The sequence below is a fragment of the Cyclopterus lumpus genome, chromosome 20, assembly GCF_009769545.1.
Source record: "Cyclopterus lumpus isolate fCycLum1 chromosome 20, fCycLum1.pri, whole genome shotgun sequence".
In the NCBI taxonomy this organism is placed as follows: Eukaryota; Metazoa; Chordata; class Actinopteri; order Perciformes; family Cyclopteridae; genus Cyclopterus; species Cyclopterus lumpus.
Window position 1 is genome coordinate 10,051,748 of NC_046985.1, and position 23,126 is coordinate 10,074,873.

The 23,126-nt window shown below is 41.6% G+C and overlaps 1 protein-coding gene across 1 annotated transcript in view; it reads right to left on the bottom strand.

Annotated features, from left to right (window-relative positions):
* Positions 1 to 550: 550 nt before the first annotated feature.
* Positions 551 to 23,126, bottom strand: part of jph1a (junctophilin 1a) — a 29,521-nt gene continuing 6,945 nt past the window's right edge. The window contains 4 exon segments of the mRNA XM_034560652.1: positions 551 to 1,035; positions 1,217 to 1,313; positions 1,600 to 2,333; positions 9,079 to 9,197. Of these exon segments, the coding sequence (XP_034416543.1) occupies positions 1,233 to 1,313; positions 1,600 to 2,333; positions 9,079 to 9,197 (934 nt within the window). The 3' untranslated portion in view covers positions 551 to 1,035; positions 1,217 to 1,232.

Below are 23,126 nucleotides of genomic sequence, written 5' to 3' on the forward strand. Positions count from 1 at the left end.
CCACCCCCCACCCCACCACTTCCCCTTTTTGGCAAAATATACTATAAGCTTTTCTTTGAAAAAAAATAAAACAAAACATATTGCACTTTCACTAACATGAATGTGTAATGTCAAATTACAACTCTATTAGAAATGAGTAAAATAAGGGAAAACAAACGTATTCACTCATTTTGAGAGGAGAAGCAACTTCCTGTTTGACTACAAGACTGCAGGTTAACCAACATTCAGAGAACAACAACGAAAAAAACAAAAACAGAAAACAAACAAAAAAAAAAAGAAGTTAAAACTGTACCATGCACGGGGGAGTGTTTCAAAGCAGTGTATCCGGGGTTACTCGAGAATAAATGCAGTGATGATTTGGGTGAACAGAGTAAGACTGGCTAGTGACCGTGCGAGCACTGGCTGCTGGCAACGGCCGTGCCCAGTTTCCTGTTGCAAGAGTGGCGTGAACCCCAGAAAACACTCCGAACACCCAAGCACTCTCGCGCTGCGGTGACTCCCCCCCCCCCCCCCCCCCCCCCTCCTCCTCCTCCTCCCCCCTCCCCGGCCACCGGGCTCACATCTCCCCATCAAAACGTCAGATGGCAAAATAGAAAGGCAGCTGTTTGCGCCCGTCATCTAAAAGTGCATCTCCACACTCTTCCAGCGAAGTCCTTCAGCCCACCGCTCGCTCTGCCAAGGCAGTGGCCTACAGAGACCAGTGCTTGGATCAGCACGCGTGTGGATTTCAATTACTTTCTTTTTTCCCAGACTGTGTATGTTTGGTTGCATTTTTAGAATTTTTTTAATACATTTTCTTTAATCTCACTAGACACAATATTTCACCTCAGCTTTCAGAGAAGCCAAAGGAGTGCTAATTTCCATGACTGGCCCTCAAGAAGGCCCGTGACAGGTTGGTGGTAGTGATGCCTTCCTCCTGGTTCTGTTCGGTGTCACGCTGATTCCTAAACACCTACGGCCTCCCCCGTGTCTCACTGGCGCCATTTTCGTTTTTTCAAGGCCGGCGATGCAACTGTACCGGTTGCCATGGTTTCACTGCAACATAAAACAGTTTCTTTGGCTTTATTTGGGTGCTTGTCCCATTTCAGACACACATTGTGGCCTACTGGACACACAAGACATGGAGTAGAGAGGGCTTGTTCATCTTTAGAAATACAGTTATTATCCGTATTCATTTTTAGTAGATGAATAAAAGTGTGGAGGAAAATGAACTTACCTGAGAAACAGCATCATCATGTCAGAAAATGGACAAATATAATTGCAAGGCCAATATTCAGCAGCATTACCATAGCAACAAGGATTGAGTTAGGACCCTGCAAAAAAATGACATGATGATAAAGATTAGATACCACATAATAATCTCCAACAACAATCAAATGATATGTAGTTGCAGTACATCCTAACATAACAAGATTGTTAGCAATCATCTGGATATAAAGAAGTAGTCAGTATTAAAGGAATAGCGAGACATTTTTGGGAAATTGCCAACGCTAGATGAGAAAATTGATACCAGTCTTATATTCAAGGGTGCAAACACTCAGCAAAGAAGCGAATAAGCGTATTTCCCAAACAGTTTTCTACTCTTCCACTGATACTTACTGTTTCCTCCATGTTTTCTGCAATCTCCATACTGGCTTTCTTTGTGTCTGCGAGGCTCTTTGGCTTTAGGGAATCCTGCTTCCTGAGTTTCGGGTCGCTCTTGTTCTCCCTGATGGAGGCTGGCTTAGGAGGGGGGATACTATAGGACTTAGGGGGTTGTGGGGGCATACGGGCCAGGTCCAGGATACTGGGCTCTTCTTCTATATCCTCCTCAGGCTCTGGTGGTGGTTGGACCCTTGTAGGGGTCTTCACGTAGTAACTGTGGTACTCGGTGTGGAGCTGGCCATTGACTGGCATTGTCGGAGGATGTGGAGGAAGAGCAGATGCTGGGGTAGGCTGCTGAATATTAGTGGGTTTATTTGAAGCCTCGACGTGCGCATGAGAAGTTTTAGGGCCATCAGTGACGGCCGGCCTCTCCTCTTTACTCAGCTTTCGACTAGACCGCTCATCCTTGCTGGTCTTATGACTTGACTTCTCTTCTTTGCTTGTCTTGCGGGACGGTTTTTCCTCTTTGCTGGTTTTGCGGCTGGTGCTGTTGGCGAGCTGACCTTTCTTCTTGCCTGAGTGAGGCGAGGGGGGAGGCGTGGCTACAGGACTGGTCACAGGGGAGTGGGGAGGAGTGGTTCCTTTGCGGTAGAAGTGGGGAGAATTTTTATGGGAGTTGTCCTTCTTTTCAACAGGGACCTCTTTGATCTCCACAGGCTCCTTCTGTGGTTGTTTTAAGTAGTCAGGTCCTGCAGAGGAGAGAGGGGTGACTCACATTAACATAATAAATACATGCCTCGACCATAAGCATTCTTATTATTCTTCTTCGAAATAATTTTGGAAAAAGTTTAAAAACGGGCATTTAGCACTGTGACTTGAATGTACTGATGACACATGGGAGGCACAGACACCTGCCTAGCTCACACATATCCTGAGAGTATAACTTACAGGACCACCAAGATTCAAATGCCACCTTATCTGAAGTTCAGACAATTCAATGTTGACACTGGAGATCCAGCAAAATCCTGACATTTCAGCCTTGGCCCATAGTCCAAGAAGCCAGTTTAACAGAGCACTAGGGCTCGCAAACAAAGGCAAAATGAAAGGAAATCATCTTCATCATCATTTCAGACTTAAGAAAACCTCTTTGTTTGCTACAGATAGCGGGAAAACGTACACCATAATAATCAGGGTCCTCGTGACGACTTCGTCGTAGAGGAACCTAATGTATTATTATAAGAATTATTATTTTTATTATAATATGTTTTTCAATGAAAATGAGAATAAAGATGTAAAGATGATCATTCCTGATAACATCGCAAATCATATCACAATTGCAAAACCAAAATGAGATATTTCTTCAACATTGTTCAGCCCTACAGAGAACTCCTAATTTGCGATCCATCTCCCGCCTGACCGGAGAGTTCCACCGCAAGCTAGATTTAAATCAGAGCTGGCCCAAAGCACAGCTACAATTTCAATTAAAATATTTATGAATCAACATTATATATGCAATCATTCCGCAAAGACTGGGGGAGACAGGGGAAAATAGACTGATTAATGCAGGGTCACAAACACCATTTCACTAAGTAAGCCTCCTCTGCAGGCTCATTTTTATCATCACCCATTATCTTTTATCAGCATGTTGTTTTCCTGGAAAGGCCCTTGTCTCATCCTTTCTCAGCATCCAACCAACGCGGCTGTACAGATAAAGAGAATCAGCCTCAAGGTGCAGTGATGTTTTTTTCTGTCTGGGGAAACTGATCCTGTTTGCTACTTCTTTTACGACATGTTTAGAATCTTCTTTATGGACATTATGTCCTCTGATGTGTGGATGCAAGACCCTGAATCTGAATGTAAATGCCTTTTGCATGTGAGAAAAATTACACTTTATCTGTCCCTTTATTCTGTACTGAATTAATATTTATTAGAGACAGCAGGCTTTTTCACTTTGCCTCCATGAAATGGTGTTAGAGTGACTAAGAAAGAGACAATGCTGCTTTGTTTGAAGTACATCAGATGGCATGAGCAGAGAAGGATCCTGCACGTTCCATAAAGACAATTTAAATTGAGATAAATTAATCTAGAAATATAGATAGAAGAAAGAAATAATAGAATATAGGTAGAAATAATGGATGCAACAATTATCTTGCTTGTTTTTCACTGTCATTCACCCCCACCAGATACTATATCCTAAATCAGTGTACGGTGATGTGATTCTAATTTTCAGTATTGACTGAGTTATTGTGTTTAAAAAACGGTCTCATCTCAGAAATCAATCAAAAGGTCTTATATGCATGACCACTATTAAGTTTACACGCTGAAATTCAGTGGAAAGTAATTCATATTGATGTAGATTTGATACTTATCCTCTCGAGAAGCAATTAGACAAACATTAAATAAAAAAAGGGAACAAGTGTACCCAATCCCATATCACAGTAAACGGCCTTATTAGAATATTTTGGGCCTCGGTACTTATAAGCCCAAAGTATTATTTAGCTGCATGACATTCCTAATTTGTTTCATGGCGGCCACAACCAATAAGACCCACTACAAAGAGACTCGGGGGACATTTGAACATCGGCGAGGCTTAATATATCCGCCGCGCTTAATTTCACACCATAACTCAATAAGAGTTAGGGCTCCGTGGGCGGGCCGGAGCCGTTTCACTCTGTTTGGGGACAGATTCCTGCGAGGGGTTCCAGGCATTTTCCGAATGCTTCTCGGCTCTAAAATGACCCCCAGCCTCACACTCGCATGGAAGTGCAACAACGGCAGTCATTAAAAACGGCTTCCACTACACTTTCCAGAATATGCTGAACAAGTTTTTTGTTTGTGTTTTGTAGACACTTTAGCATCTTGTAGATCTTGCTCTGATGAGTGAGGGAAGATTATTCTTCCAGGTCAGCTGGAACATGTACTGGGACTCCATTACCCAAATGGCCACGGTGTTTCTTTCATCTGAACATTGATGAGCTCCGCTGAGTCTGCAGCCTCCTTAGGAGGGCCATTAAAACGGGCCATGGTATTTGTTATGACCAAGACATTCTCATTCTCATTTGTACAATAAACAATATACAACAATTTATATTTTTATATTGTCCTCAAATTTAGGGCATTTTATTTATTTTCAAGAACTGTAATATACTGGGTTTTTGCCTCATCCGTTGTCTCTTTGGGGTTACTAGAATACACACTTTTGTTTAGGCTATGGTTGCCAGTTTGCCTCATGTTAATCCCCACCACATTTTCTGCTCCGGTGCACTCTTGGCAAAACACACGCACACACACACACACACACACACACACATGCAATCACATACTCACACAAAACACAACAGATTGGCTCCGCCTAACCCCTACTGACCTGCATATGAGATGAAGAGCAGTAGTGTGAGGGTGTATGCATGTAGGTGGTATGTTATATTCTATGCTGTGTTATACCGTATATATGTATACGTCTGTCCAGTGGGTTGTGATCTCAGCATGTTCTCTACACTGTTATATTCAATATTCATGACTTAATTTGTAGCTTTTTAGATCTTCTCTTTCTTCCTCCTACTCACTGGCAGATGGGCAGGGGGAGCTGCCATTGTTTAGCCAGATTACTTCTGCTACTGTTACGTAGGGTGTGTTTACATGCACACTATCTTGATTATTATCAAAAAGATAAGGCTCAAAATTGGGATACAAATGAGCATATTAGCACACTTAGTCGCATTTGCACTCATACACACACACACACACATGCAAATAAAGTATGTCTCTTGGTCTGTAGCGACTGGCTGCGTGTAACCAGGGTCTTCCTGCGCTTTGTTTGTAAGCGGCTCCACGCAGAGAAGAACATGGGAGGCCTCACGTTCACGTGAGCTGACATGTGACTGATGGGAACAGGGCATGCTGAAAGTCACTGAAGGAAAAGAGTCAAATCCGGAACTGGAAACAAACATGAACTTTACCGCTATAAATACATCCCAATATGTGAGAACCATTTGAAAAAACTAATGTGTGATATGTTTCTTGGAAATTTGACTTTCATACCATCAAAATACTTGATAAAAAACAAAAACACCACCATCACTGCAATATTCTCACAAAACACCACATCCTGAGTTGGGAGAACATCATTAAATTCACTGATGTGTGTCTGGTTTTTAAAATTTTAAATGGTATGGCTCCACCCCCCGCTTAGTGAATTTGTTAAACAAAGCAGTGAAAGCAGCAGACTCACTAGATCTGCTACAAGAGGTGGTTGTGTCATTTCATATAGGTCAAGCTCGTTTAGCAAATCTACATTCTCTGTGAAGGCAGGTCACTCGTGGAATGCTCTGCCACCACACATACGTGCACACAACACGTACAACACGTTCAAGCATAACCTGAAGGAATGGCTTGTTGCCAATCAGGTGTGCAGTCATTGATGTGCTGTCTGTCCTGATGCTTGTTTCGGCTATATGTGCATTTGTTTTTTATGTGTATGTTGTATTGTAGCTGGGTTTGTTCTGCCTGATTCATGCTGCAGCCCGTTATGTCTCTGGTCTATTGCTGTACCCTTTCTTTTTGCTGTGTATTGGTTTTGTTTATATGTTGTTGTCAGTTTGTCTATGAATTTTATTTCCATTTTTATTTTGAGATTTGGTTATTTTAGGCTGCCTTAAAAACATCTGGCCGGGGACAGCAGATGGAAATTAGCCTCTCTGGCTAACTCTGGCTCACTTACAGTCCAACTGTTGATTGGTGTGCATTGTCCCTGCAAAATAAATGAATAAATAAAATAATAATAAATACTGTTCTGATGCACCTTTTCCAAAAAAAAAAAGGCTTCTGAAATTAGTTTGGAAAAGGATCAGTTCAGTGTTTTTTGTCAAATAATGAATATTCTATATCCTTGAAAGAAGTTGCTGCATAACTTTGAAGTTCAGCCGAACTGTCTTGAAACGTACTCTACGGCACCTGCTGCGATGAATATAAAGCAGCATCTGCTCACGTCTGGTTTTCAGCCCTGACAGGTCCAGGCTTTTATGGTTTCACCTGGTCAAAGTGTACCTTGACTGGGTCGAACAGGGCGAAGCGGGATTCCCCTCCCAGCACCGTGGTGACGGGCTGAAGGAAGGGACAGCTGCTCTACGTCAGCCCAGGAGAGTGGCGAGGGCAGGGCCGAGCTCCTCTCAGTGCATAAGGATTTCAGCTATGTCTCCATTAGACCCCAGTGAGCACACATCGGCACCAAATATAGCCCAATTAACGTCACCAGTTAGACCACGCCTCTCTAACCCTTGCTGCTCCCCCCTCCGGGGTGCTCTGTGTGAACCAATCATAAAGGTCAGGGTCTCATTCCCTGTGACCATCTCTTCCCTTTTGAAGTACACACTCCCAATCTGGGTGATAATCTGCTATGAGTCTGAAATGCCAATTACAAACAACAAGGTGTTTAGGCCTCTGTTGTTACCCTTAGAGGACTTATGAGAAGCTGTGGGATGAGGGTACGTGAGAATATTTCCACTGTCGAGGTAGACATTGAGGAAGCAAAGCAGATTAGTTTGGGAAAGTCACTCAAATTCTGCCTAATGCTTGGTACTCAGATTGAGCGGCTTTGTCTCACTGAAGCATCGGGATAGACAAATCGACAAATAAAAAAATGGATCCTACACCCAGTTGGAATATTTTAAAACAAGTGCATTTCTTCTTTGAAGTTAACAACAGTGGTGGTCACTTTGCCAAGAAGCTGCACATAGGGGAAACTGTTTGTACTCAAACATGGTATAACCTGCCGAAGCACAAAGTAGGCCATTCTAGATTCTCAAAACTGCTCTTATGTTCCGGAAGAATCAAACTTAGATAATACCTTTCATAAACTAGAAATAAAATGGATGTGTTTTATTTTGTTTTGCAGGTGCCTGTCTGTCTTTCGACTGGGCTTAGCAGACACGCTTACGTAACTGAACTAAACACTGCAGCTCAGATGTCGCCCCACGCTGCACATTATTATGACATCGCCTGCTTTCTCATTCATGATCTGACTTATAAGGCAAGGACACTCTCCACACAGACCTGTGAACCCGGAGATCACCCGCCTACCAAGCATGATCGCCGTTTTCCACAACACAAACAAGCCGCGGGATGTCTCTGTCCCGGGCCGGCCATTTCTGCGGCTTAGTGGAGGGACATGCTTGACTGGGTCTCATTGTCAATCTATGTGTCACCCACTATTTTATGGTGGCTGTAGGCAAGGGGCCACGGTCGGCTAGCTCATCGGCCTAAATATATTACAAACAGTGGAAGAAGCAACTCTACAGTACAGATCTTACGAGGGAAATAAAAATAAACAAAATAAGGTATGACATGGCACTTATGGCACTCGTATCCATCCAAATGACGGCAATAGAACAATTTCAATTCTAAACATATAACCAAATATTGGTTGATCTGGATAGTAGACACATGTTATTTAATCTATTATGTAAACAATAAAAAATTGGTCTAAACCTGCTTCTAGAAAATACCAGGATGAATCAATAACAATAAGGTAATGCTACCTTAAAAACTCTTGATTCACCCTTTTCTGATGTTGCCCTCTTTGTGCCCTTGTGTTCCACCTCTGATCCCACCTCTTTGACCAAAAAGGATATGTACCCCTGTACTGTACTGTTTGTGTAGTATTATATGTCCGGCATTGCCTTGTAAAACTCTGCTTACCTTGTAAATGAACTAAACAGAGTTGAGTCGACACCCGACCCTGTGAGCTGCTGTATACTGTGGCAGTGTGCCCGTTAAACCTCCACGCAAGGGAAAGATGAGAACTACTTGGTACTGGGCGCAGTAGGTCTCATTGACCTTTACGCACATACCGTACCTGTAAGACAAATCTACACTTCACTAATGCACTTCAGTTTGACAAAAAAACATCTTGCTTTTCTCATTTGTTTTTGACTAAATGCTTGGCGACAAATTTTAGCGAGTATCTCCCAGCTGTAAACAACATGCCCTTGAGAGCAAAGCAGAGGTTTCCATCCAGAATACACACACATAGGCCCACATTGTGGTGTTAGAAGTCACCCTCCATACCTCTCTAGTTTTTGATTACAGTCCTGGCACTGTAATCTGGAACTGGGTAAATGTCCCTCTCTCGGGGGGTGAATAACACAAGTTAAAAACCAGACTTCTGTGATAATCTTAGCAAGGAATGCAACTTCACCTCTGGGTCAGTCATGTCCTGTCTAAAATGTCAAAAAACCTTGTTTGCATTCATAGCCTGCCAGGGGTTTATGGAAATGTAGCCACTTGAAATATAGTCAAAGTATTGTATTTCATTACACACAGTGACCTCCCTGACCCATCAGTGCACATGCAGTCCAAGTGTTTCTTTCACATTCAGAGAGTGGGGAAGTATCTAGTATCTACGTATCGCTGTGAAGGCTGTGTGATGTCCACACTTTGCTTGAAGGAACCCCCTTTAAATATCAGACAGATGCTGTGTCTGAATACTTTGGTTACCTGGTTGGTAGAAGTTGGGGGAGAGCTCCCTCGCAACCGACCTGGCGATTTCTGAGTCATGCACAGCAGAGATGGCGGCCTGGTCTGCGGCCTCGCTTTTTGTCCTGGCATGGGCCGTTCTGGAAAAAGCACAAACAGAGACTATATTAGAGCTGCACGGTAACTCAAAATTAAAGACATAAATACGGTGTATGGCACCGAAAGAAGTGTGATAGATATCTAGAAACACACCCAGACTATTAATGAACTGGTCTGCGACTCTGGCTGCATGCTGCCATGTCATCCATGACATTTACATCACCATCAGCTTTTCCCCCTACCATCTTTTTCTTTTTCTTGCTCCGCCTCTCCTTTCATACCTCCCTCTTTCTCCTCATCTTTGAGCTGTATAACTCAGGCTGTCCCTCTTGGGGATAACATAACACCTCCCCTTGTGCTTCTATCGCAAATCCAAATCCTGATTTTCCAAATGGAGCGCAGCCACATCCAAGCAAGACCTTAATCCAGTCTGGAGCACAGAACTGCTGCTGAACCAGAGCCCAAAAGGCGCACACACACGCACACACACACACACACACACACACACACACACACACATACACACGCACGCACATGCACAATCATATCGTATGGTATAGTATCATAGACAGTATATGGAAGTTCTCTTCTCTATTAGAATAACCCCTTGAAATGTACCATCTCGTTTTCAAGGGGATCCTCAACGACAATTAGATAAAGCATTTAAGAAAAAACTAAAATAACAGCAAGATAATTAAACAATACCAAATATAACACACATATTATATTTTATATATATATATATATATATATATATATATGTATATGAAATAATAAGTCAGACAAAAACAAAAGGTCATACTCAAACAGAGCATGAATGTGGATCATTCTTTCATAGGTTATGGAAAAGCATTACTGTTGATATGGACATGCACAACTGATCCTATAATAAGACAGGAAAGATGATATGGATCAAATATTTGCAGGTAGATTATTCCAATCAGAGGGAGCTTTAAACATAAAGGTGTTCTCAGCTATTGACTTAGAACAAACAATATCAACTTATACAAACAGCAGGTGGTGTAGTGATGGCTAGGTTTCAATCCCATGCCAGTCAGCAGCAAAATAAATCCAAATATTTTTCTTTACAACATTTCAAAGACCGTGAGAATCCTAAGGAAGGTGTTTTCAGTACTCAATACAACTCCATCTTACAGAAGTAATGACTATACGTAGCGGTGCCTTAACACCAGCATGAGAAAAGCCTGCATCCACGTCCTGCTGTACAATGCTGATGCTCAAAAACCAAAAGGCAGAAGAGTAATAAGTTCTGGAATCAATGTGAGCTTAGCATTAGCACTGACAGATATTATGGGAGCTGCTTAACAAATCCCATGAAAACTCAACCGTAAGATACTGTATATGTTAACGTGGTTGTGCCAACACAGATACATTATTATAGGAGGACATATATACTTGCAGGGAGGAAGTTACAGTAACAACACACTGCCGCCAACAGACTCCCTACAAAAAACACCCAATTATGCAAAGATATGCATAAATTAAAGCTAGTGGATTATTCACTTACTGTATGAGCAGCCTGTGCACCTCTTATACAATACATGACAGTGCAACAAGGAATGCAAGGATGCAGATGGACTGTCCAAGTATCACTATAAGTATTGACAGCTGTGCCTTGTGCCCTGCTTAACCCTACTCATCCATCTTCCTCTCCCTCTTTCTTTCACCATCCCCTCTTTCTTTCAATCAATGCTCCTGTTTTTTCTTTTTTTTGTTTCGATCCTTCTTCATCTGTCTATTGACGCTGCATCCCCTCATACTCATTAATTCCCTCCCTCCCTCTTGTCTTTCTGTCAGAGTGACCCCGACGGACAGATGTCTCTATTTCAGACTACTTCTCTGTCCTTGGACTCGACTATCCTGTTTTTTTATGCGCTGGGACAGTAAGACATTAAAATGCATTAGGAGCCATATGCTGGGTTGAGAGAGAACCCTGTTTTACCCACAGACAAAGGACACACTCTTGAAACCACTAACCAGCTGCAGATCAAAATAAGATTGAAGACATTATAACATATCACACAATGCTTTGCTTCTTCCCATGAGTTATTACAATCATAGGAATTTCAACGGCGCGGCTAAAAGCAGCTTCATAGCCAGACTAAAAAAAAACCCAGTTTAAAAATTGACATTAAAGCATTCCAGTTACATCACACTGCTGACATGTATACCGTAGCCATCCACTTGCCACGCATGCTGCCACAAGGACATGCATGCTTCTATTTATGAAATGTGTAAAATGTACAGGCAAACGAAAGGACGCCTGAATGCGTCATGCATGCATACAGCGTGCCCGTGACATATCCTAAGGATTTTAACAGTTCCCTTTAGGTAGAGTGGGCATGAAGTTACGGGCAGACCCGGGAGGCGATGCAGACTGTTCACAGACAGGATGTCTGGTCGTGGGAGGTGACAGGCAGAGAATGATGGGAGTAGAGGTGTGATCGAGCAGTGGAACAAGAGTGAAATGAGAGGCGAGAAAACATGGGCATGTGGAGCGTAGAGATGAAAGGGTTGGTTGGTTCACTTTTAATCAATCTAACGAGCGACACCAGCACCTTACACAATGCATGGCCTGTTAAACTGTTATGGACTGTTTCTGGACTGTTTTTGTCCAATTGAGGGCAGCGTAACAAGTTGCAAACACAACGTTGAAATATTACAATCCAATATTCAACGTCTGGCTCTTTAGCTGCTCAAAGCTCCACTATGTTCACCAGCTAGTCTCTAACTTGGTCTGTTAGAAACAAAGTGCTTGGCAGGTAGTGTACAGTGAGTTTTTCAGAGCTTTTGCATTAAGAAACAAATACAAAAAAACTATGAGCAGAAAGATGATAACATGCTTCGTACAGCTCAGGGAAATGGCGTAGTAAGGGTTTGCCACTTTGAGAAACCCCTTTCCCACTGCACACATTAATTTGCTAATGTTTGTGTCTTGCAATGACTGCCGACAATGTTCAAGAGCGCGCACGAAGACGGAAAAAACTAAAATTATGTAATGCATTGTCACACATACGAGGCAAAACAAAGTCTGGCTAAACAACAATATGCAAGCTCACGATTGACCTTTGGAAAAGTTTGAGGTTCTGTTACTTGTTAGCAGACTGAAGCCTCCATACTTGAAGCAGATCTGCCTCTGAATATAAGCAACACCTGTTCATGTCTAGTTTTGGGCTCCACCGGCGCTCCTGTCAGGTTGAGCGCTGGGGATGGGCCCAAGCAAATCATGGTATTTTAAATCCCAAAATGCAACCTGCTGGCACAAATGCAAATATCACTCAAACCCAAACACGCACACGTACGCACAATTTGGTAGAAATTTGGACAAAGTGGAGAAAGGAGCAAATACTTTGAAGCAATTGCTTTGGACTGAAGCCCTGCTTGGTTGTTTCATTACTGTGACAAATGGATTGTGTGTTAAAGTGTTTGAGTCAGTTTGGCAGTGAGCGTGGCGGGTGCTGCTCTTTCTCTCTGTGGAATGTGTGTATGTGCGTGTGTTTGCGATAAAGAATGAGGGAGAGAAAGGTAAAAACACAGACCAAGAAAAAGGTATGGAAATGGCAAGGAGAGACAGAGCTGCAGGAGAGAAAGAGAATGACAACCGGGTGTTTAGAACTGCCGAGTTATGCATCTCAGTCCTTCTAATTTTACTGTAGGGTAACATTTCAAACCCAAGTTCCCATGTGGAACGGTGCCTCCTTTAAGTTTTCTTAATTTTTATAACTAGGCCTCCCGCAGAATACAGTATGTGTGTATCTGAATTATGCGTTGTGTTGTGTGGTGTGCATATCCCCCCCCCACCCGAGTGAAGCTTCAGTCCATCACTCCCCAGGCTATGGCCTATTTGAGGAATCTTCCTCACATACGCTGACACAGTTTTGCACCCCCTTCCTCCACCCTTTTGCTTCTTCCAATAACGCCCCTTCCCCTCCACCCCCCTTCCTCTTTCCCTCTTCTTCCTTCTCTCCATCACAGTCTCTTTCCCCCTCCCTGCCAAGCCTGGTAACTGAAATACTTTGTACAGCATATAATAAGATAGAAGATTAGTCTTGACCTCGCCAGTGGTAAACATCAGCACTCCAACGGTCTTCCTTTAAACTTCATCACTCTCTTTCATCGCCCACGACTAAAAGCTACCATCCAGCAGGAGTCATATTTCAAGACTATGCTCCATTTGATGCTCCTGTTCGGAGTGAGCAAATCTGCTCATGAAAGCATATTATACATCAACAGAAATGACTGCCCTTTATCTTACCACAACAGTCCCCGGGTCCCATTAAGAGCAGCACCGCCACATCACAGAAAGTCTGCACAAATTAGCACTTAGTTTGCCCTGCACATATCTCTGATATCTGTGCAGGCCTGCTATTGAATTCCCGGCTGGTGCTAATTCAGGATTACTCGAGTGTGACTAACACCATTAATGGTTAGCTAAAACCAACTCTGAAATTATTCAGGAATTATTCCTGGGTTGAGGTCTGGGCTCACATTACCAGGGGCTGCAATGATGGGGGGACAATGGCGACAGCAAATGAGGCTTTAAATGGCAGACGAAGTGGCTGTTATTATGAGATAAGCTAACTTTATCCTGAAGAGAGAGCTATGGAGCTGTACACAGAGAATATTTGGGCATGGTTTACTGTACTTGAAGCATTTACATCACAGGACATTCTGGTTCTTTGCAGGCTGGAGCTCTGGGAACATTTCCCGTCTTTCTCTTTTTCTATCCCGTCACTCTTTGCAGTAGAGATATGCAAGCCCAAAATAGAAAAGCAGCATTTAAGATCAATTAGTCTTATTGAATTTTCCCCATTCTTATGACTGGCCAAATAGAATCGTATGCTTTCTGAATAAGGAAACATGTTTTTTGTCATATCATTCAACATACAAAGGTTGGTTCAAGGTAGCATGGCATAAGCATGTAAACACTAATGCATAGAGCACTGCAGCAGCAAGAAAAAAGAAAAAAAACAGGCACTTGAATAATGTACATGGCGCATTAATATGAAGGACACCTGCAAGGGTGAAAGCGTATGGGCAGGGATGCAGGGATGAAACATGGCTGTGTCCAGTTCTGAAAATATATTTGTCTATTGCTGAATATGGTGGAGTTAAGGGGTACACGAGAAAGACACACATCTAGAGAATCCCTGGACAAAAACAATACTCTTGACTAAATGCACAGCCCTGAATATCATAGCTTAAAGAAAATGATCCAATATTTGGGAAATACATTCATTTTCAAACAATCTACCAGCATCTCTAAAGCTCACTAATTAAAATATATATTGTTGTATAAACTGTAAAAAACTGTAAAAAACAAAAAACAAACACACATAATATAATTGAATGCCTTGTAGTATTTTTTTATTATTATCTGTATCTTCATAATTCAGAATCCATTAATTTTTTTCCCCAAATAATAGTGTAATGATACAAAGGATGAACTGGCCGGTGGAGACATTTCTGGGAAGAAGAATGAGAAGAATCCGTTTTTGATTAAACTGGAAAAAAAATCCCCAAACTCGACCGACATTTCTGTCTGTGGATTACAAACATACCTAATCTTCTCTCACTGGTGTTCTCTATTCAGGAGCTCTGCACTGAACCCTCCACTGAGACTCTCTGTGTGTGTGTGTGTGTGTGTGTGTGTGGTGTGTGTGTGTGTGTGTGTGTGTGTGTGTGTGTGTGTGCGCCTCTGTATCAGGTTTTCAGTGTGTGAATGTGTGAAGGTGCTTCTCAGAAACTACTGTGAATATGCGGATACTGAATTACACTATTCTAATAAATGTGTTTGTGTTTACATGTTTCGAGCTCTGGTATGTTTGAAGGTCTGATACGCACTCCTCTGCCTGCAATGTGAGCCCTCATTGGCGCATCGAGAGAGTGACACAGAATCCTTTGCTGAGATGATCCCTCTGGTTTTGGTGAAGGGCAATGGCGGCGATTCAGACCTCAGCTCTGTGCTCTTTGTGTCAACACTGCTCGTGAAACGTGGCCACAGCTGATACAGCTGATGACACAAAGGGGGAGGAGGGCGATGGTGGCCAAGCCATCCACTGCCGGAGAACAGGGATGTGGTCGCCTAATGGTTTGAAGCTTGGATTTAAGTTCACTGTCCACTTTGAGGCAGACAATTTGAAGGAGGGATGAGGAAACAACCACTATTAAAGCTGAGGCACCTGTCAATCAAGCCTGACATATCTAACGTTTTTTAAGCCTTTATGTTAGCCAAACCAAACTAATATTTAACATCACCAACAAGAAACATGTAGACACATGAAATAAAATATGAATGAATCCCTTACTGCAAATGGAGAAAAATAAAGGACACTTAAATACACTGCTCATGGAACTGCACCTGAGTGGAGTGTGTACCTCTGGATCTTTATTATATGCAGTGGATTTAACTGACGTGTAACTCTGTGACTAATATGAGAAACTGGCCATGAATATAATTGTTGGGAAATTAGGATAAATAAGTATAGTATAGTTGTCTGAAGCACACAACATCACTGAATGCAGGTTTACTGGTAGAAGGATGGTTGCAACTATTATTTCCATTTTTGATAATTTCTTTGATTGTCCATAACATGTTAGTGTTTATTAAATCCGCATTAAGCTGATTGTTCCAGATGACAGATCCACTCAATACAGATAATTAAATTAAAGTAGTATGACATTATTATGAAATTCAGTGTCTCCACTACATTTGTTGAGTGATGGCGAGCTACTGACTCAGTTTTTAGCACCACAGCAATCCCTGAGCCCGTTTAATTTTTTATAAAATCCAGATAGTTAAAAAAAGAGGCCCAGGCTTATACAACAGACCCTCCCTCAACATGAGGAGAAAAAACAAACAATGACAACAAATTAAATAATAAATGACACAATACAGGTGAAGAAAAGAAGAATCATGAATATAAACAATTATGATTTGGCATTGGGAGAAAAAAAGGTGCATCTCGATAAAATGTCCCACAATTTCCCTGAGCTCAAAATATTCAATTTAAAATGACAACCACACAGAGAGAGAAATATTTGGTATCCTTGCTTGACTTAAACAATCAAACAATTATTTAAATTGTGGTTCATCAACTAAAAAAACATCACATAAGTCAACTTTCTGAACTCAAGATGAATCTCAGGACTGAATCTACAGGTTTTGTGTGTGAGTCAGACAGCATCTGTCTGTTTTTCACACTCACAAGCTGCAGCACACACACACACACACACACACACTCACACACACACACTCACACACACACACACACACACACACAAAAACACAAACACACAAACACAAACTCACACACAAACGCAGACACACACAGGGCTCTACTGATGCAAATCAAGACATGTTGCCACACAACTGCCATTAGACACCTGCAACATGTACATGATGCAAACACGCATTCATGCAAAAGCTTTTGGACTACTGTGATTTACACCCACACACCAAATCTGCATGAGAAGTTGAAAAGGACCATTAGTTAGACATGCCATAATGAGACCCACTGGGAATGAGTGTAAATAAAGGTGACTTCATAGTGCTGCATCTAGTCTTTCAATCTTTTGTAAATCCAGCTGGAACCAGACATGTCATTAGGATGAATAAACACAATGTGAAACCAACAACGCCTCTTCACTCCACTACTTCATAAAGAAAATCAACAAATGGCTGTCACGCTGGTGACGGCGGTGAGGCAGTAACCACGGTAACCACCCGAGACACTTGAGCAAGCTGTCCAACCAGGCATCTGGTCTGTATTAATGAATTAGCAAATGAACAAACCCACACTACAGCCGACTGACTATATGTCGCACAAACATTTTTTGAAAATGTGACACATCTAAGTGTACTTTGGCAAAGTGAAGACGCTGAAAAGGTTTACAACTTTTGCGGAAAACAAGGAGACGCACACACAGACACACACAGACAGCCACTCCATGGGGCGTCTCGTTCAACTACGAGGCTGCAAACTGTTAGGTTGTAGTGGATTTTATATACACTTGCACATGTAGATAAGAGAGGTTATGTTTTAAATTAATACATAAAGAAAGATATGATAATTAATTTGAGGAATATTCTGAGGAATGTATTATGAAGCATAAGAGAGGATCACTGTTTTATTATTCTGTTTGTTAATGACAAATGTAATGATTCATTGTATGATGCATGGGAATGAATGGATGTTTTATTGTTTAGACAGTAGTTAAAGGGATGCCGATTGAAACCTGAGATGTTGCTTTTATTCTGTAGGCAGGATAATAGGGTTTTATTCTGAAGGGGAACTTCCTGTCCTTGACCGGAAGTGTGATCTTTGACCCCGCTAGATTATCGATTGGAGGCATTCTTTGAAGTGGCCAATGGAACTAACCTTCAGGTGTGAACCTTATGTCTTATTCGCTGGTCAGCAGCATGCTGTGTCTCTGAAAGGTATTTGCATGAATACCTCCACTAACCAATGGGAGCTTAGCTCAGTGAATGGACTGCGAATAAAACTAATTGTGAGACGTGAATTTGGTCTCTTACGTGGTGACGCCAGACAGAAACTGTTGGCTAAGTCAGGAGACTGTGGAAGCGAAGCCATGTGAGCGCGTCCGGGCCTGGACCATGTATGTATACAGATGACTCTTGTTTGTTATGATTAAATAATGATTATTATATATCTCTGGCTTCGGAGCTTCTTCTTCCAAGCACAAGGTAGCTCGAGACTCTCTGAACTCTTACAAAACCCGAAGCTGAACCTGTGCGAGTGAAGGTCACATTGCCTGGTAACCACTTGAGTTTAAGGAATAGTTTTAATTATGGTCTGTGCTCTGTCCTCCAATCTCCTGCCACCACTCACTCTACTGTCTGCACACATAAACGTGTGCACACACAATCATATACACACAACCATCAGTATCCTCCTCAGTGCAAAGCCAAAAGGAGCATTAGCATGAGGTTACATCTGCACCACAGCTAAAACATTATGATCATGCAATCTATCTTTTAACGTTATTTCATGAGCTGAACATAAGACATGTGACTGAAAAAGCACATATACATATACACAACAATGCCTCACTATCATTGACTGCAACTGCTAACTATGTATGTGTCAAGGTCTGCATCATTACAATAATATAATATAGTGGGTTATTGTGGAAAGGTGACAGTGAGTAGATAATAGATAGAAATATATTCAACGTGAAGACATGTGAACAGCAAAACAGACTGACTGAACAAATCCTAAAGAAACTGCATCACGGACAAGAGCGGTTGCATGCTTCACGAAAGGGATTCAAAGTGGAAAAGCAATACTGTGAATCAACAAGAGAAGTGATGATTCCATAATCCAATCCGTGAACATCTGGAGTGAAAGCGGCCTAGCTAGCCAATCAGAGTGGCTGAACAGATTTAGCGGGGCACATTAGTATCCAGAGGTCAGAGACGACTGCGTTAGCAGGTACAAAAAAACAGACACAATTTAAGAGTTGCTTCAGGCAACACAGACTGAAATGGTTTTGAGGATACCAACTATTATGGATAAATTGTTGTTGCCATTCTCTATCTGTGCATTTTAATGTTATTTGACTCTTGACTCTGGATTTTTGTATGTAATATTATGTACAGTGGGACAATACTAGTCATAGCTATCAGTTCAGTAAGCAATTGCCGATAGTATTGTGCATCATGAGCGGATTTATGGCAGTATTGAACTTTATCTTGATTAGTGCTGCAACTCCCAACCAACTTAAAAAGACAATAACATGATCTGCAACAATTCTGACAATTAAGTTAATAGTTTAAGAGGCTTTAAGATTCTGATACAAAATATTTTTGGCTTGTTGACTGTTGGTCAGACAACGCATGGCATTTGAAGAAGTCACCTTAGGGATTGGGAAATTAAGATGTGCATTTGTCTTTAAAAAAACAAGCTATGAATTGAGAAAAATAATGAACAGATCAATCGATAATGAAAACAATTGCTACTTGCAGCCCTAATAACAATATAGCAATATAAAATGGCATGTACTTCGATAGAATATGTCAACCATATAAACTATATCTCAGAGGTCTAAATAAACATCTTAACAGGCCACCAAAATACATAACACAAAGATTGTTTGATATATAAAATAAAAACAATAAAAGAGAGCGTGTTCTCACTGTGGACCCAATAACCTACACTAAATTGACAGTTATTAAGGATCTCTTTCCGATATTGAGCTGGAGCACCTTTAGCTGAACCCACAACTCATTATAATAGAACTGTTATTGACTCGTAAATCAATGACTTTTATCTGGATTCACCTCATCAGTAGACTTAAGAGCCATTGATCCATGTTGCACACATCTTCGAGTATTGACACATAATGTATCAATATACAATAACGTACACATAATAACAGTTATTGAACAGGTGCAGATACTTAGACACGATTGCACATTGACATTTGGGATTTTTACATCATGTCTTGTCACGTCAGGAGGATAGCACATGCACATGAACACACACGGGGAAATCCTTGGAGATGAAGCTTACTGAACAGAAACGCCATTTGCTTGTACTCGTTATTGCTGTACATTTCAAATCACAGTGCGTGTAATACAATATCTAACTCACTCCACCGACTACGGTTCTCATTAACCGCTGTTACATAAACAGTTAATTCAGAGACAAGTAGATACACTCCAATCCCATTCACTGTTTAATAATGGAGGGAGTACAGTGTTGTAGGAAACTCTACATTATAAGTTGAGGAAAGATTGTAGAGGAAATGCAACGGGTAAACCATCTGTATATGAAGTACTTTAATGATTGCAGGTGAACCACTCCACAAGTTAACCTCTTCGTAACAGCCTCGAACTCCACATGACCCCCCCCCCTCGAAACCACCCGCCTGCCTGACTCATCCTACTCCTTCTTGAGAAGCTGCAGAAATATGTGCCGTTCTCAGAGAGATTACCAGCCACACATTGTAATGGCATTTTGTTTGAAACCCAATCCTATCACCGCTGCTATCGGCACAGGCTCCACTCACATTTACACCCCCCCCCCCCCCCCCCCCCCCCCCCACAGGCTTTCTCTTCTACTCCCCCGAAAACAAAGCGTTCCTACAGTGTAAGTGTAAGTGAGACAATATATCTATCCCAGGCAATACGTCTATCCCAGCCGTCATCGCCACATACAGTAAACTGTTGATTGTTCACACTTTCTTTCCCTTATCAAACCCTCTTTTTTGGTGTGAACTATTGTCGGTTGATTTCTGCCAAAGTGTTCTCCTCTCGGGAATGGAGAGAATAAAATGCTTTTTTCTCTCGCTCTGAAAAAGTATTCATTTAGTTTCTTCTTTTATGTAGTATCAATGGCAACAGTAATGTAGTGTCTTGCATGTGGGCCACTTAGTAGGTGCATGTCTGTTCCCCTCTGCCTGGAATATGATATGCTCTGATTCTTAACATCACCTCCTTTTAAATTGATTTTGTGTGTTGAACTTTTAACTGTTACAGCAGCGATGTGTAATAATCACATGACAAGACGAGTAGTCTACAGCCATGTGAGCAATACATTGCATGGCAAACTTTCCAATAGCTGTTTCTTGTTTCCAGATATTTCAGTCTGGATCAGAGTGATGGAGAGATCAATCATCATCATCATCATCATCATCATCATGGCTAACATTTTTTAAAGTATTTTTTTTGTCGTTATGCGTATGAAGAATTTGGTCTGCAAAACAGTGAGACACCATTAATTATTAGTGATTATACTATTATGGTTGTAATAAATGAGTACTTTTCCCAAGCCCTAATAGCTTAGTTCAACATCGGCCTTTCCTCATATCAATTCCTCGAACACTCCTCCCGTGGTTCCATCGATTGTCATCTTTCTGCTCACTCTGATTTCCCTTAACGATAATAATGTGGAACACAGAATAAGATTGCGCATTACACAATCTTCATTTTGTTTCACTGTGGGTCATTTTGAATCTGCTCAACTAACTCTCCATGCATGCGCCATTGCATCAGCTATATTATTAATAGCTCTTTTGTATGGACAAGCTGGCAGTGACGCTGGTCATTAATGTAACCGATATAGATAATATGAGGCACATGTGGTCAATTATTCCTTGTGTGTGTGTGTGTGTGTGTGTGCGTGTGCATCATTTGAACCTGTCAGCAATAAATGTTGTGTTACCTCACACCATCACATCGCCATAAATATGAGACATGTCAGGGGATAAATATACTGAATGATGTGGCTTGCTCACTCTGACTCTGATTCAGATGACTGGCAGTCCCTTCCACAGTTACCAGTTACAGTTACTGTAAGCTCTGTGCGTCATTGGTACTGTACATTTTGCCACTTCATAAATGACAAGAGGAGGCACCATCACTAAGATCAAACATGCACACACACACACACACACACACACACACAAACAAAGTTAACTCAATTGCACCTCTGCCCCTATTTAAAGTAGAAGAAATCGTCCCCATCGAGGACAGCCAAGGTGGAACGTAATGTACTCTGGGATGGGATTATTTTGTTCACATTTTGAAACACAGACTGATCTATAACTCTCTCCAAAAAGGGTAGGTGGTGAGTGGCTGAGGTCATCACACAGCAGGTGATAAACAAACACTCCTGGATACAAATGCAACACACACACACACATACACACACACACACACACACACACACACACACACACACACACACACACACACAAATGCAGATACTTAAAAGCTTTTTGTGAGCATATGGACCTCCAAAACATGTTTTACCAGTTTGGGAATATGATCTGGTTGACCTCCCAACACATAGTCTGTGTCCTATTGAGCATCTCAGCTTTTTTATGCAATCAGAGAATTCTTAAATAGAATAGTCTGACATATATAGAAATATTCATGTATCCATCTCTCTCTTTTAATTCAATACATTCAATTCAGTTCAATTCAATGTGACTTTAAAGTTTTCCCCCCAAAAAAATAAATAGAAGTAATAGAGTGAACAAACAAGCGATGCACATTTCCAGAACAACTGACCTCATGAGGACTGCAGTAATTCTAAATTCTAGGGGCGCATTCATACATAGTCACACATATTTTTGTCTTGAAAATGCCTTTCCTGGTGACTTCCTAGGAAACTCCATGGGGCGTGTCTACACACTGTTTAGAAGCTCTTGGGAGGGGTCTGCCGGTGGGGACCTCATTTTTGGTCTGTGTGCGCTCAGATAAAAGTCCCCACTGGGATAGAAGTACAAGAACACACACACACACACAAACATGCACAGACATTCAGGAGGGATGATAGTGTGAGTGAGATGGCGGGATGCTATATCAGTGGTGGGACGGGTATATATTCCTGGCTGGTGCTGATAAGCCAACTGATGCCTTGCCTTATTTAGTCAGTACTCACTGCTGACAGGCTAGCAGAGTAGCACACGCCGCATGTATGTGTTTATTTTGTGCGTGTGTGTGGTGTTCCTGCTGTGTGGAGAGAGGTGAGTTCTGATTGAATGAATGCATATAGATAGTCTGTGTGTGTGTAAGTGGTTGTAAGTGTGGCTGTGTGTGTGTGAGAGAGAGAGAGAGAGAGAGAGCGAGAGAGAGAGAGAGCGAGAGAAGAGAGAGAGAAAAAGAGTACAATACACATGTGTGATGTTTTACTACTGAATAAAATGGCAATTGCAATATAATGTATAAGAAGTATAACATTTCCTTCTCCTGGACACCTGTCAACCTACAACAGGTTAGTTATTATTAAAGTTATACTTATTTTGGATCGCCACCAAAATCAAGCAAAACAAAGCCAAAAACAGCCTCACTCGCCGAGGTGATGATGGTCAACACTAAACACTCCTGAATATCATTAGACTCATCTTTTTGCTGATTGCAGTGAAGAAAAAAATAAACATCATATAAATATCTTTCCTATTCCAATGGAGCTGCATAT